Source organism: Panthera leo, chromosome C1 (genome assembly GCF_018350215.1).
Source record: "Panthera leo isolate Ple1 chromosome C1, P.leo_Ple1_pat1.1, whole genome shotgun sequence".
Classification (NCBI taxonomy): domain Eukaryota; kingdom Metazoa; phylum Chordata; class Mammalia; order Carnivora; family Felidae; genus Panthera; species Panthera leo.
This window is the reverse complement of record NC_056686.1, coordinates 47961991-47978188: the sequence shown is the minus strand read 5'-3', so window position 1 is coordinate 47978188 and position 16198 is coordinate 47961991. Positions and strand designations below refer to the sequence as shown.

General features: G+C 44.9%; 1 protein-coding gene across 1 annotated transcript in view; it reads right to left on the bottom strand.

Moving 5' to 3' along the window:
- The window catches only part of FGGY (FGGY carbohydrate kinase domain containing), a 417339-nt gene that overhangs the window by 383931 nt on the left and 17210 nt on the right, over positions 1-16198 (bottom strand). The window contains 1 exon segment of the mRNA XM_042951880.1: positions 10752-10966. Within this exon segment, the coding sequence (XP_042807814.1) occupies positions 10752-10952 (201 nt within the window). The 5' untranslated portion in view covers positions 10953-10966.

Here is a 16198-nt window from a genome sequence, read left to right as displayed (position 1 = left end):
TGAGAACTAAAATCACAATCGGAGAAGACTGATGATACCAAATGTTAGAAAATCCTGGAGAAAGAGGAAGTCTCATACATCACTGGTGGAAATGTAAAATAAAGCCACTTTAGGAAAGAAGTTTGGCAGTTTTTTAAACATTAACTTACCACACAACCTAGCAATTTTATTTCTTAGGTATTGAGGAGGGCACCTGTTGGGATGAGCACTGGGCGTTGAATGAAAACCAATTTGAAAATAAATTATATTTAACATAAAAAAGTAAAAAATTAAAAAGTGTATGTCAATATAAACACTTATATGTAAATATTCATAGGAGCATCATTCATAATACCCCCAAACTGGAAACGAATCAAATATCCATCACGGTTTAATCAGTTGATTAAACAGTGTGGCATATCCACAAAATGCAATAGTACTCCGCAAGAAAAAGGCACAAACTTCTATTAAGTATGACAACGTAGATGAACCTTAAAAACATTATGCTAAATGAAAGAAGTCACACCAAAAAAATCCACGTTGTAGGATTCCATTTATATGAAATTTCTAAAGAAGAATAGCTATTAAGATAGAACGCAGATAAACAGCTATCTATGAACGGAACTAGGGACTGACTACAAACAGCCCCAGAGGAACTTCTTTGAAGTAGCAGAAGTGTCCAAAAATGGGATTAAAGTGATAACTGTACGAATGTGCAAATTCAATATCACTGAATTATATATTTTAAATGGATGGACATCATGGTATGTAAATTATACTTTAAGCCATTAAATATTTTTAAAAGGTTGAGTTAAAGATGAAATGGAAAGATATCCATGATATGTGCTAAATAAGGTCAAATGTATATAGATCTTCCTCCACTTAGGATGTGGTTACATCAGAAAAACTCACCCTCAGTTGAAAATAGTCTAAGTCAAAAATACATTTAATACGCTTGACTGATCAAACAGCATAGCTTTGCTTAGCCTACCTTAAATGTACTCAGAACACTTATATTAGCCTACAGTTGGGCACAATCACCAACCACAAAGCCTATTTTACACTAAAGTGTTAAATATCTCATGTAGTTTATTGAATGCTGTACTGGAAATGAAAAACAGAACAGCTGTATGGGTACAGAATGCTATGAAGTGTATTAGTTCTTTACACTCATAACTGCAGGGCCCACTGCCCAGCGTCATGAGATAGAATCATACCATGTATCGCTAGCCCAGGAAAAATCGAAACTCAAAATTCAAAGTACGGTTTCCATGGAATGCCTACCACTTTGGTACCACCATAGTGTGAAAAAATCATAAGCCAGGGACCAATCTGTATGCAACAAACTGTTAGCAGTGATTGCCTTTGAGAGCAGAAACTACAGTTGGAGGAGACAGATTTTTTACTTTGTTATATAATTTTTAAAGTTATAAACTAATAGATTTATTATTTCTATTTCTTATTTTTGTTTCTACAGTTTCCTTTTTTGACGTTTATTTATTTTTGAGACAGAGAGAGACAGAGCATGAACGGGGGAGGGGCAGAGAGGGAGGGAGACACAGAATCCGAAGCAGGCTCCAGGCTCCACACTGTCAGCACAGAGCCCGACGCGGGGCTCGAACTCACAGACCGCGAGATCATGACCTGAGCCGAAGTCGGATGCTTAACTGACTGAGCTACCCAGGCACCCCATACAGTTTCCTTTTTTGAAAAGGCATGACTGACCATAATCATGGTTTCCCATTATCTTAAAACACGATGATAGCCTTGTAAATCCCACAAAAGTCCACTCAAAAGTGTCCATCCCCATTTAAAATACACAATTCTTCCCTTCCCCTATTTTAGAACCCCAGACTTATAATTTAGTATCCTGGGGGAGAACATTTGCTAGTGAGTGACCCATCTGTGACTGGTGGCAATACCTTTGCCACACAGCAGGAGCTGAATGCCCTGCATGCCTTCAGGACACTGATTGATCTACACTTACAAGAGAGGACCAAACCCTGTCCAGCATGGCCGCGTGGCGAGTCACAAAGTCCTGGTTTCAGACCCTAGTTCTGCCACTCTGGCCATGTGACTGAGTGTGAGTCACACAATTCCAGCCATTCCAATCCCTCTCCTGACTTGCTGGGTCAAGTCGCCATAGCATGTATAGGCACGTGGCTTCTTCTTCCTGGAATGCATTTCCAACTTGGCTTGGAAATCTTCAGGCAATGATTAAGATAAATGATGTTGGATGCAGACCGCCTGAGTCTGAAACCTGGCTCATCCACTTACTAGTTGATAGGACTTTGGGAAGCCAAAAAACCAGCCTCCTTCATTGCACAAAGAAAGTCATCTCTCTTTTTTTTTTTTTTTTTAATGTTTATTTATTTTTGAGAGGGAGAGAGCACGAGCAGGGGAGGGGCAGAGAGAGACAGACACAGAATCTGAAGCAGGCTCCAGGCTCTGAGCTGTCAGCACAGAGCCCACTGACACAGGGCTTGAACTCAGGGACTGTGAGATCATGACCTGAGCCGAGGTCAGAAGCTTAACCTACTGAGCCACTGGGCTCTCCTACCTACATCTCTTAATTGTGTTATGAGAATTCAGCAAAATAAGGTATGATTGGCTTAACATCTAGCCTAACATCTGGCATTATGGTGTACAATAATTTGCAGCTATTATTAGAGTAATCAGCTGCCTCAAATCTTCTCTGAACTCATGTGGATTCAATAAACAAATTGATAACTCAGCCCTAACTTCTACCTGCCATGAGGCCCTACTGGCCTCTGTGCCGAGAGTGCAGGCCCAACTCACACAGGACTGCAGTTAGTCAAAAGGGGAAATGGGTGAGAATATGCAGAAGACAATAAAATTCAATACCATAGGGAAGATTCGGAATAGAAACGAATATGAGATATGGTATCAAAAGAGCCAGCTTTGAGTTTCAACTCCACCATCTTCGGATCAGGAAAGCCTACACTAATTGCAACACCTTTCTGACCTTCAGTTTCCTGAGAGTGAGAGTCATCTCCCAGGTGAAGACCAAAGGAGTTAACTGGGTTAAAAGTGCTTCGGAACCAGTAAACCTTTGTAGGATGGAAAACCCACTCAATGCCTTATTAACTATATTCATGGAATCTTTGTTACGTACGAAGCATAGCACACTCTGTGTCACGTAAGCACATATAAAAATGGTAAGCCAAGGGAAGAGTGATTGAAAAGACTGAATAAACTCAAATCTTCCTAAAATTATTATGGTGGGAGTAACCTTCCAGTAGAACCAAAGAAAGTATTCTCTTCAATCTATTTTATGAACCCCTCTCAAGTCCTACTTGAGTACCATATCTTACTCATGGACTTTCAGTCACAAAGGCTCAACCTCTTCTCTCTACAATAGAAATCTATCACAAGGAACTAGAAGGATAATTGTGATACGCATTTAAACCTGATTTAGGTGGGTGATGGGCACTGAGGAGGGCACCTGCTGGGATGAGCACTGGGTGTTGTATGGAAACCAATTTGACAATAAATTTCATGTTAAAAAAATAAAAATAAAATAAAATAAAATAAACCTGATTTGGTTAGGTAGCCACATCCAGCCTTACACAAAAATGCCTTATGATCGTGCTGATCCAGGAGCAGGACCACCCTATTCCCACCCCACCCCACCCCCATCTAAACCATCCCAGAAAGATGACTATCAGAGCTACATTACCCAGAAGGTCCCTGGGACTTGACCTGCTGACCTGAGGATTCCTTTTAATGCTCTTATTAATGGAGGAAGAAAGCAGTCCAATAAACTCACCCAAAGACTTGGCATCAAGGGAATTTCCCCAGCTAGAGAGAAAGCACATTGCTCTTCTAAAGAATTTCCAGAGAAGCAGATTTCTGCAACTTCATTTGGTAACCTGGTCCATGTCTCACAACTGTCAACTCGTAGCTATGGGGCAGCAAACAAATATTTGGGGAAGGGATTGTGCACCGCTTTGTTCTGCTGGTGGGAACCAGTTCAATCCTGCATGTGTTTTAAATCAGCAGGCTCTGCCATACTGGGTGGGGAGACAAGCCTTCCTTTGAAACCCTACAAACTGAGAACTGGAGGAGCAGAGGCATACCTGGCTTTTTCTGTAGCTCTATTTGGAGCCAGGGTCAAAGCCTAGGGCCTCGCAGACAGAGTGCAGCTTGCAATTGAGTCTTGTGGCTGGTACCGTACTCTTTTCAATCTTGATTTGAGTGCCTCTGTCAGCCTTGAGGGTGTGTGGGGTTATGAAATCCCTGGTTCCCTGAGGCTCATCACTCCCTGTTGCCTACACAATTCAATTACTCACACGTTCAATCAGTCAGCAAATATAATCAAGCCTCTTCCAGGGTCAGGCTGAGCACTCTTCTGGGTATTTGGAAAACAATGAAGAATAAGATATAAAAAAAAAAAAACAAAAAAACCTTGCTCTTTTGGAGATTACATTTTATTAGGAACAGACAACACAGACAACAGCTGATACAAGTAAAGCATAGAGTGTACATATAGCGTACCAGAAAACGATAAGGGGATCAGGAGTGACAGAAAAGAGGAAGGTAGTTACTGAGAAGATGAGGTCTGAGCAGACACTTTAGGGACCTGAGGAGCTGACCTTGTGGAAATCTGGTGGCAAAGCGTTGCAGGCAGGCAGAAGAGCCAGTGCAAAGGCCCTGAGATGGGAACAGCGACCAGGCTAATACAGCCTGTGTGGGGAGCAGGTTACCTGCAAGAGCCCTGGAAATACTCTATTTCACAAAATCGACCCTAGTGACTAGTAAAATGCATAAATCCAACCCCGGACCATGACCTACACAGCATCTTGGCTTAGGTGTGGTGTTGTCCCTTGAAGACCAAGTAGGGAAATGGAGACCAAACACTTCCATTTATGTCAGGGACACCAACAGGCTTCTAAGAAGGGAAACTCTGAAAGTGCCTCCCTCTCCTTCCTCCCCACTAAGTCCTGTCAGATCTTCCTTCCAAAGTCAGTCTTGTCACTCCCATTTATCCCTCTGCCAACATTCTCATCCAGCCATTCATTATTAAAGGGAAATTATCAAACACCTGTATGTGCCAGCATGGAGTATACATGCTGAACAACATAGACATAGTCCCAGCCTCCCAGAGCTTATAGTTCAAAGGAATCCCAGCCTCTAGCATTTCATTAGAAGAAACCACCTCCTAACAGGCATCCTTGAATTTAGTTTTGTTCCCTCCAAGCCATCCTCAATCAGCTGGTCAATGTGACACTCAGGATGATTCCACAAGACTCCCTACTGGCCTCAGAACCAGCTACTCTGGGTATGCCTCCTCATGGATTGCAGTCTCCCCTCTTCCTCCTATTGGAAACCATCTGCCCATGCCATTCCTTCAGCTCTGAAGATCCTCTCAAAGTTCTCCAGAGTCCCTCAGCTGCCATCCCCTCACCCTTCCTCAATCTCATCCTTCCTCAATTCACTGAGAGTAGGGAGGTCCCAATTTCTATACTCATTCATTCTTCTTACACTTCCTGAGTCTACTGGATGTTGGGACCTGGGCGAGCAAATTGCAGTTCCCACCCCCCTGAAACATCAAATCTAGGAGTTAAGACAGATATGAATTAAAAAAATGTAGGATATTTACCTCATTTATGTTACTTGATTATATAATGATTTTATTATTTGATTACTATTGATCATAAGTGGATGATTCCCCAACCATATGAAGTTCTCTGAAGGCAAAGTACAAGGTATTGTGACAACATTCAGTAAGTAATATAGAGCTTAGTTTGGAGGGGATATTGAGAGAAAAGGCTTGTTCCTGGAAGGACTGACTTTTGAACTAAGATTCAGTGTAAAGGTATCCTAACGGAACTTCCTGCAGTGATAGAAATGTTCTGTCTCTGTGCTGCCCAATCCAGTAGCCATGAGCCATGCATGGCTCCAGAGCATCACAAATGTGGCAAGTGCTTCCAAGAAACCACATTTCAAACTGTTCTTTATTTTAACAAACTTAAATAGCCACATGTGCCTAGAGACTACTGTATTACTGAATAGCATGAATCCAAGGATGAAGAGGGGTTAGAGATGTTGGCAGAAGGCAAAAACGAACAAAGGATGCGTGTACAAGTCCTGAGGCCAGAGGGACCACTGCATGCTTGAGGGCAGGACAGGAGAGTGTGGCTGGAATGCAGGGAGCTGAGAGAAGCATCATGAGATGGACCAGGAAAGTAGGTGGAGCCCAAACCATGCAGGAACTGAAGACCCTGTTAAGAACCTGGAGTTCTATCCAAATAGTAGTCTGATGCTATTGAAATGTGGTGAGCAAAAGAATGCCGTGATCAGATTACATTAAAAAACAAAAATCATTCCTGGGGCACCTGGGTGGCTCAATCAGTTAAGCATCCAACTATTGATTTCAGCTCAGGTCATGATCTCACGGTGAGTGAGTTCGAGCCCCGCATCGGGCTCTGTGGTGACAGTGTGGAGCCTGCTTGGGATTCTTTCTCTCCCTCTCTCTGCACTGCCCCTCCCCCGCCCCCACTCTCTCACTCTCTCTCAAAAAATATACAAACTTTAAAATAAAAATCATCCCAGCTCCGAGAAGGAGACGGGATTGGGAAAGGGAAGCCCATACATGAGATCAGTTAGGTTCTCACACTAATCCAGACAAGCAACAAAGGTATGTGGTGCTGGAGATGGAAAGAAGGCAGAGATCTGACCTGAGTTCAGGCTTATCACCAACTTCCTGGGTGACTTAGGGAAGGTCACTTAACTCTGTGGGTCTCAGTTTTTCTTTTCAACTGTAAAATGGGAACAACCGCCCCTGCCCCACCTACCTTGTATGACAATCAAATGGCTATGAACGAGCTTTGTAAACCTCGCAGGTTCTACAAATGTAAAAGGTTAACATTATTGCTCAATCCCACATGGGCTACTCCCTCTTCTGCTCCTTCTCCCTCCAACCATTACTCATATAACTAGTGCAACTTAGAACAAAACAATACTTTGTTGGCTTCCTAGGTGCTGGGTTTTTCCATGCAACTGAACCATTTCATCCTTAGGGGCAGAGAATTCGTTATAGCCCTCTTCTAGACACACTCCAGTTTAGCAAAAATCATAGCGCATAGCAGGTGCTCAAACAAAGTGTCCATACTAAATAACACTCAACAAATGCCTGTTGGCTGACTGACGCCTGCAGCTTCTTTTTCCTTCTTCCTAATGGAAGCTGGTACTAATCATACACAAGCTTGAAATGTTCTCACCTCCTTGGGAGAATTAAGATTGTGGCTCCAAAAAGAGATCTAAGCCCTTAAAATCAGGAACAGTCTATACCTCTAGGACTTGTGTGTTTCCATAGCACTTTTTAGATATGTGAGTACCGACCCAATAAAGACCCACCAATTTTAGGAGCAGCGGGAGTAGGAGAACCGAGACTAGGGTTTGGAGTCCCCTCCTCAGGGGTCTCATCCCGTCTCTAATACCTGTTAGTTTCAGAGCCTCAATATCCTCATGTGTCAAAAACAAAGAATGGCAGTCTACCTCACACAGTCACTGCAACATTTAAGCAAGATAAAGGATGCCAGAGTTTACTTCTTTGTAGCTCTAAGTAACATTAATCCAACGTCCATTGATTGAGCAACAAAGTTGTGCCAGGCAATGTATTAGATGCTGGAAATACAGGGGTGATGGTATTAAAGCGACCCAACACGTCATCAAGTACAATGAAACCTGTTAAGGACCAGATAAAACGTTATGTGGCAAGGACAGGTGAAGACAGTGGGATCTAGGGCAGCACAGAGGGGTTTCTCAGCCTCTCTTTCCTCTGAGGTTGGCAAGGGAGAGCAGTGGCTGTCAGAGGTCATCCAGGAAGGCTCCCAGGAGGAAATAATGCTTAAGATTACCTTATAAATACCTGTGGAGTTGGACAGGTAAAGAAGAGAAGAACATGTCAGATAGTAAAAATAACAGAGGGGCGCCTGGATGACTCAGTCAGATGAGTGTCCGACTTTGGCTCAGGTCATGATCTCAAGGTTTGTGGGTTTGAGCCCCACGTCAGGCTTTGCACTGACAGCACAGAGCCCACTTTGGATCTCTGTCTCCCTCTCTCTCTGCCCCTCCCCCACTCGCACTCTCTCTCAAAAATAAACATTAAAAAAAAAAGAAAAGAACAGAGGTGTTTAATTCATTCATGCACTCCACAAATATGAATTGGGCATATCACAGGCAAAGGAACTCTAGGGAAATTTAGATCAACAAGACATGACCCCTGCGAGGGGCACACATTTTTCACATAAGCAGACAGCCAGGTAAAGCCACTTATAATTCAGTATGGTTAAGATAACAATCAGGGTAAGGTCAAGGTTCCCCACATAGTGGCAAATTCAAAACACTTCAGGTAGTTTAATATGATTTCCAAGCAGGGAGCATGGGGAGTGGAATGAGGCTGGGGACAGGGGCAAAGGGCAGAGCATGAGGGGGCAGCTGCAGTCCACCCCTTGCTCATATTAACCATGTGACCTTGGGCTGACTACCTAACCCTTCAAAGCTCATTCCTTCCAGCTCTGAAACAGAATAAAAACTACGTCAAGAGGCTGTCGTGTGCATAAATGGATGTGAAGTCTCCAACATGGTACCTGGATCATAATTAGTGCCCAAGAAATGGTAGTTGCATCAACATCATCATCATCTTATTGTTGTTGTTGTTATTGTCCTTATTAACTTGACTAAGAGGCAAACCATCTCAGGCAGTGTGAACGACCCAGCTTGAGAACAACTGCTCTCAAGCTCTTAACTCCCTGAAGTCCTTGAAAAAGAAGACACAAGACAGGATGTATTTTACATCACCCTTTGCCCTATACCAGCGCTTGTCAAAATCTTACATACAAAGAACCCTAAAGACAGGGAGTGAGCGGATAGTCCCAAAAGGTACCTCCCTAATTGACTCTGATGCTTCAGCGTTTTATCTTACTTCATTGTCCTGCACCATCTACCCATTTCCGTTACTGTTACCATCACCACCACCACAGGAAAACACAGTGCTTCCTCATTTCCAGGCACTGTCGAGGCACTGTATATGCATTAACTCATTTGATCCTTCACAACAACCCGCTGCAGATAAGGTACAATCATCTTTCCCATCTTACAGATAAGGAAACTCAGGCAAGAAACATGAAGTAAACTGTGCAAGAAGACAAGCTAATGAATGTCGGAAACAGGATGTCAATCCAGACAGTCTGGCTCCAGAATCTGTGCCCTATGGTGTGCTAACTCCTGAATATAAAAATGCTTCCCTCTCTAAACCTCATACCAGCCATGAGCTGCGAGTAAATGTGTCATGCTTATCCTATGGCTTCTGGCACACAGTCACACAGCCATACTCCAGGTGAGGGGACAGCCTGAGACCCAAGAGCTTTATCCCAATAGCCTCAGTGCAATAGCCTCACTAAGGACCAATGCCCAGGGCACTCATGGGGGCTCACAGTGCTCAAACAGCTGATGAGCTGGCCAGCACCGGGAGATGATTAAAAATCTACCATTAAACCAAGCTGTACTTAGACCAGACCTTTTTTTAAAGTAGCTTTTCATCAGGGGATTATATTTTCTTCTTGACAATTTCCTTAATGGCAAGAAAGGCTATATGTTAGGAGAACAAAGGAGACCCAAGGGCAAAGAGTAGAAGATTCTCACCAAGGCGGGGGCTGAGAGTGAGGAGGGAGGAGGAAAATTAAACAGGCAGAAGAGACATGCCCCCACTTTTATTCCTACAGAATGCTCCAGCGCTGCCCACCCCCACCTCCTCTCTCTGCCGTCTTCTCTGGGGGCACTAACAGCAGCCCAGAGCTCATTAAAGTTTAAACAGACTGATCAATACGGACAGAATGGTGAATTGTCCATCTGCAAATTACCAAACCCTTCATGAATATTTAAGGAACAAAACTAGGAACAGAGAGAAGAGAGAAACCAGGACTTTATTTTTCCCTCTAAAAAAAACAAAAAACAAACAAACAAAAAAAACAGACAAAAATATCCCTGTCGCTCCTGATCACCAGCAGGCTGACTGCAATCCAAGGCCACTCAACATCAACATCTGCCTGGCACAACTCAAAGTTTTGCTTTCTCAAAACACACATGTGCATGCCACTGTGCCTTTGCACATGCTGTTGCCACTGAGCAAAATGAGGTTCCCCAACCTGTCCACTTGGAAGGCAGGACAGTCCAGTGACTAAGGGTGCAGCTCTGGAGTCAGCCTGCTTATGGTTCCAGTCCCACCATGAACCCAGTCCCCTCATCTACCCTGTCAACCATTCACCATTGGGTAAGTCACCTAACCTTTCTGTGCCTATTTCCTTCTCAATAATACAGGGGTCGTAATAGTACTACCTTCATAGGGTCATTGTGAGGATTCACATACACGATGCATGCTACCACGGTTTACACAGCACTGGGCACACCTGAAGGCACAGCAGGTGTCAGCTATGATTATCGTGACTTCCTCCACATTCGGTCACACGTGACCAGATCATCTGCAGGCTCCACATCTGTCCCATCTACCTGTGCCCGAGATCCCCTTTCCTCAGCTCCAGCCATAGCCACTTAGCCCCTAGCACCTACTTGAATCATAGTCTAGCCGTCTATTGATCTCTGTCACTAGCCTATGAGCTTCCGTAAGGTAACGCCTGTATCAAAAGCACCCCAACACTGTTCCTGACACCAGGTGTACAAGAGACATGCTCAGCAGGTGAGGGCAGGGGAGCATCTACAAGGGTAGAATCCCACAGCTGTGGCCATACCTTTGTGACAACACCACACGCGGCCCAGATGTCCTCCGAGGACTGCTCATGGTGGTTGAACTGAGGCTCCCATTGGTTAATTGGCTGGTCTGCGAAAGCCAAAAGGACTCCCCTCTGGTCCACCAGAGCCGCACGCACACTGCCCGTTCCAACGTCCACACCCACGTAGTAGCTCCCTGGTTCCTGACCTCCCCCGGGCATTGCGGTCCCTCCACCTGCAGAGATCAAGCAAGGACAAAAACCACACTAAGACCAAGTAGGTCTACAATACTGGGCATAAAACATCTTGAAAGTGGAAATAAAAGGAGTGCAGCTGACTGGTGGTCATTTGCTTCCTCGTTCACCCGACAAAAATGCAGAGTGGTCACAGAATGCTAATGGACACGTTGAGCTGGGTGGTGGGTAAACGAGACAGGCAAGGCCTTAGACATGGAGTTTCCATTCTTGGAAGGAAGTCAGATGTGAAGCAGCTACAATCTCACAATTCTTTAAGCAGAGGCATGATACCCAGTGAGTAAGAAGTGCTTTACATGTAAATAGGGGGTGTGGAATCCAGAGAATCTAGAGCTAACAGATATGTATTTATTCTCATTAAATTTGGATCAAAATGAGGACAGTGGCCACAGTACAAAAAAGGAACCTCATCTACCCTGTCAACCATTCATTCAAAAAATTATCTACTGAGCACCTGTGACATGCCAAGCACTGTGAAAAGTCCATGCACCCCTCCCGTATTCCTCACTGCAACCCCAGAAGGAGTCTATTTAAGTCATCCGAATTTATAGATCATCGGAGGAGACTCCAAGAGATATGTTACTTTTCTCTTAAAGGCAGGTCCACACACTTAGGAAGAGTAAATGACACACGTTGTACTGATGGGGAAACAGGTCTCTGAGACATGAAGAGAGGCAGCAGCATCATAGACAGGCAGCCCGGACCCACAACTTCCCATCTGATACCACCAAGTCCCATGCATGCCCTTCCCCTCGTTCCCTCTTAACAGCCTGCAGGGTCACTTTGGAGAAGAGGCAAATACACTGCAGCCAAGTCACAAAGAGACTGAGAATTGGGAAGGAGCCTCTTGGGGCACAGGATCAGGAATTTGTGAGACCGGCTGTTTTCTTTGCAGACCCCTTGTGAGTTACAAGGAAATCCGACAAGAGAACACTCAGGAATTCCTTGGCCATCATCACCACTCTAGGTCCCTCTGGTCAGATTAGCCCACATGACACAGAAATTTCCCAGCGACTTTCATTTCCCAGATCAGCCTTTCCAAGAGCAAGAACAAGCCCCCAAGACAACAGCGCTGGTGAACAGGCTACAACTCCCCAGGTGAGCCCGGGGCAGTCTTTGCACCCGGGAATCTCATTTCAACCGAGAAAGTGGCCTGAGCCCGTCAATTTCAAAAAGGTAATGCTTCCCTGGCAAAGCCACACTTGGGGATGCTAAAACACAGCCAGCCCGCAGATGTTCAGTTACTGCTTCCTGGATATTTATCCCATTCAAAAACAGCTTCATGAAAAGTGACCACTTCTGACTTAATCACAGTGATCTCCCAATGGTGTTTGCCCCCTTGGGCTAGCAGGCTCCCTGGCAGGTGGAGGGGAAAACGGGGAGGCGTGGGGGGAGGGGGGGGAGGGGCGGTGCTGGGGAGCCACAGCCAGCACACGTGCTACCTTCAGCAGGGCTTCGAAGAACAGCTCCCGGGCTCCAGCCTCCACGCCTTCTCAGCCTGACTTCCTCGCTTACATGCTTTGGGAGCTACACAGGATCTACAGCACCAGACATCAAGCTACGCATTCCTTAGAGTTCTTCAAGCCATGACTCACACAAAATTTAAGTGAAACAAGTCAAAGTGCAGCTGCTCCATTTGAAGCAAAGATCAGCCCAGCGCCCCCTCCACACCTCTCCCTGAAGCCACCGCTCTGCGGGGCCCTTTCTCAGGACCCAGGATGGTTGAAATACAGCATGGTGTCCTGCATGGCATCCCAGGCCCACCACGAGCTTCCCCGTTTGCTGTCAGGCATGTCTAACACAATCCCACCAGGTCTTACACCAACCCCAGATATTCTGAGACTCCTCGCAGGTTCTCAAGGGCTCACCCTGCCTCGGGGCTGCCCCACCGAGTGCTTCCTACTTGCCCTTCCCTTCCTCACACCTTCCTCTCTTGTGAGCCTGCCACAGACTCACACTGCAAGCTTCCAGCTCAACCATCTCCCCTTCAGAAAGACATCCTTGCCTTTCTCTGTCCCTCGCTGCCACCAGAGTACCATGTCCCTGCTTTCTTTTACAACCTAACCATTGTGAAATAGGATTTGTTTTCGGTTCCAGGTCTGTCTCCCTTACTGGCCTGAACCTAAAAAAAAAAGGAACTTATTGATTTCTGTATCCCTAGTTCCTAGTATATAATCAGTTTTCAATAAATGTTTCCTGAATGAGCAGCTAGATCAGTGAAATCGACAGAAATCATGGATGAACCTCATGCTTTAATAGTTCGAATTCCTAATTTTGTACCTATACGACGAGTGTTTTCTCTTGATTCTAATCTCTGTATGCTTCATTCATCCAATTAACATTTACTGAATGCCTACAACCACATTTTATTAATTCTAGACACTCATTTTTTTCATTTTGCTTCTCTAAAATCAGTGAATCCTACAATCAGTGGCATCTTACAATCAAGTGGTAGCATTTTCTTTCTTGGTGATGCATGAAACAATAATGCATCTTGTAATCCATGACTGATATTCAAAGAAATGCAGAATGTGCCAGGCACAGGCACCCTGCTATGAGCGGAGGACAAGACAGGGCCCTGCATTGGCTCAGAGCTACCTCAAGTTTCTTCCTATGCAAATAAGAGGAAGACTGACCAAGCCAGTTCCTCCATCTCCCCGCTACTGACCACACCACAACCTCTTTACTCGGAATTCCCTTTTAGCTTCTCACTGTCCCAGCGTAAAGGCCCAGGGGTGCTCCTAACACTGATCCTGGCTTGCGAAGAGCCCTCTGCCCTTGGCTAGAATTCCCCAAGGCTATTCGAAACATTTCAGAGAGAAACAAGGAAATAAATAGGAAATCGAGTCTATACAACCATTCTAGCTCACCCTGACTGGCCAGCCATCTCCCAGGCTTCTCACCGTTCCTGCTAGCCCAGCTCCTCAAGCCTGGGTTCCTCACTTTTGTCTCCGTCTTCCCCTGCAGGGAGTGCAACATCTTATCACCCACCACCCACAAGTCAAATTTATTTCCAGCAAAATCCAGAGGCAGATTTCCACTCTGGAAACACCTAGGGCGTATCTACCTCAGTTCTGGTTTTTGGACCCATGTCCTCACTAAAGAGGCAAGAATCTACCCTTCAGGAGAGCTCCTACTTCTTAAGAAGGGTGGAGCTTTACTATTATATTATTAACTCCAATGTTGCCCAGATCACAGCTACCCCCAGTGCCAACCCAGAGCCTGGCACACAGCAAGAACCTGAGTCTTTGTGACTCAGTGGATACCTTTAAAGCCTATCATTAGGGAATAATAAAAGGTACTACGTCTACTGTGTCCCCAGTGCTCTGTTCAACAGCTTGCTTACATTACCATACCACGTTTAATCCTGACATCAGTCCTTCAAGGTTAATTCCTAGTATCATCCCCATTTTACTGATGAGAAAACTGAGTCCTAGACAGGTCAAGTAACGTGCTGCAGTAGATCATGTAACTAGTAAGTAATAGAGTTGACAGCAAACCCCTTCCCTGTGGCTCCAAAGTCTCTAACCATTCTCGGGGTGCTATACTGCCTGACTCTCCTCCATCTACTAAATGCCTATTTGCCAAGGACCCTGCCTACTTTGTCTAAGATTGGCTGATTCAGAACTCAAGGTGCCCCCCTTCGGAGAAGGCCCCTTCCCCAATGTCAGGCTGCCTCTCTCTGGCAAACCGCCCGTTTCTAGACCACATTACCAAAGCACTGGTAATGCTTTGGTCAAACCCACGGGGACAAGGGCACCATACCTCCTGGCACTGTTCACACACGCCTCCCAGTTCATGTTTTTCTAAGGAATAGAGCCTAATTAAATATTTCAGGTTCACCATGTTTCCCATTACTATAGTTTTAAGTGATCTCTTTGTGATTGTTTCCACACCTGGACCCTGAAAGCAGGGAAGCAAGTTAAGTTCAAGCCCTTGGACGGCTTCCCTGAAACTCGACCCTGAGAGTTTTAAAAACTCTGCCAGAGAATTCCCTGAAACTCAGATCCCTTGTCTTGCCACTCTGTGCCCTTTGTTCCAGGGTCGCAGGTACTCTCTGCTGTGTCCTATACTCCAAACTGTATCCAGTGCACCTTTGCCTGAAAAAATAAAATACCTGCAAAATTGAAAACATTCCATTTTCTAATTTGTTAAGAAAAAAAAAAAAAAAGGATTAGGATCCGCCTGTGTGTCTGGCACTTGCATACATGCCTTAATCTCTTCCAAATGAAACTCAACCGAGTTGGTAAACCCATCACCATTTTGTACTTCAGTGGGACGGGGAAATTCGTCCAAGTCACATGAGCTGTAGATATGAACCTCAGCCTCTACAGCAAGCGTGGGGATCTTTCCACAACAACCTCTAATAACCGAAAACAAAATTCTTTGTTAACTTCTTCAATCACGGTATCAACAACAAATGTAGCAACAAGTAGCAATGATTAAGCTCTGCTCTGCAAATCACCCACATGATTTTGTGATTCCATCCAATCCTTGTAACAACCCCGTGAGGCGGACAGTGTGAGCCCATGTTCCAGTTAAGGAGACTGAGATTCTCAGCAGTTAGTCTGTTTAACGTCACATAGCATAGAACCTGAGGAGCTGGGACCGGAGGCTGTGCTGGAATGGCTGCAAAGCCCACTTTATGAATGCTGGGGGTCAGAACTTTGGTGCCATCTCTTTCTTTTAGGCAAAGACGAATGCTCTAAAAACTCTGATTACTATTAGGGCTACCGGGAGGGTGACAGGCAGGCAGAATGAGGACATGGACTGTGGGGGCCACAAGAAAGAAAAAGAGAGAAATTCAGGTTGTGCTGGACACAAGTCCTGGGCCACCTAACTTCTCAGTCTGCAAGATCCTCCACAGGGCAGAAATAGCCTCCTGTCCAAGCCCCCAGTATGCACGGGACTCATTTTTAGCTCCAATTCATGATCAAAAGACTGCTCCTATGATAAATATTTAGATGGTTCATTAAATAATAGCTTCTGTAAATATTATTAGAAATATGCCACAGGAAACCACAGGCTTCACGGCTGATTCTTCAACAAATGTTCAAGTTGTTCGAATGCAGCGTGAAAAAGGAAGAGGGACATGAACATGGGAGGCAGTTGTTTGCAAAACTATTTCAGTAATTCCAAGAAGGGGGTCAAGGCTACAAATATTGTGCCCAAAACCCCTCAGATGGGGGTTGTCTTGTATCTTTCCTCCTCCT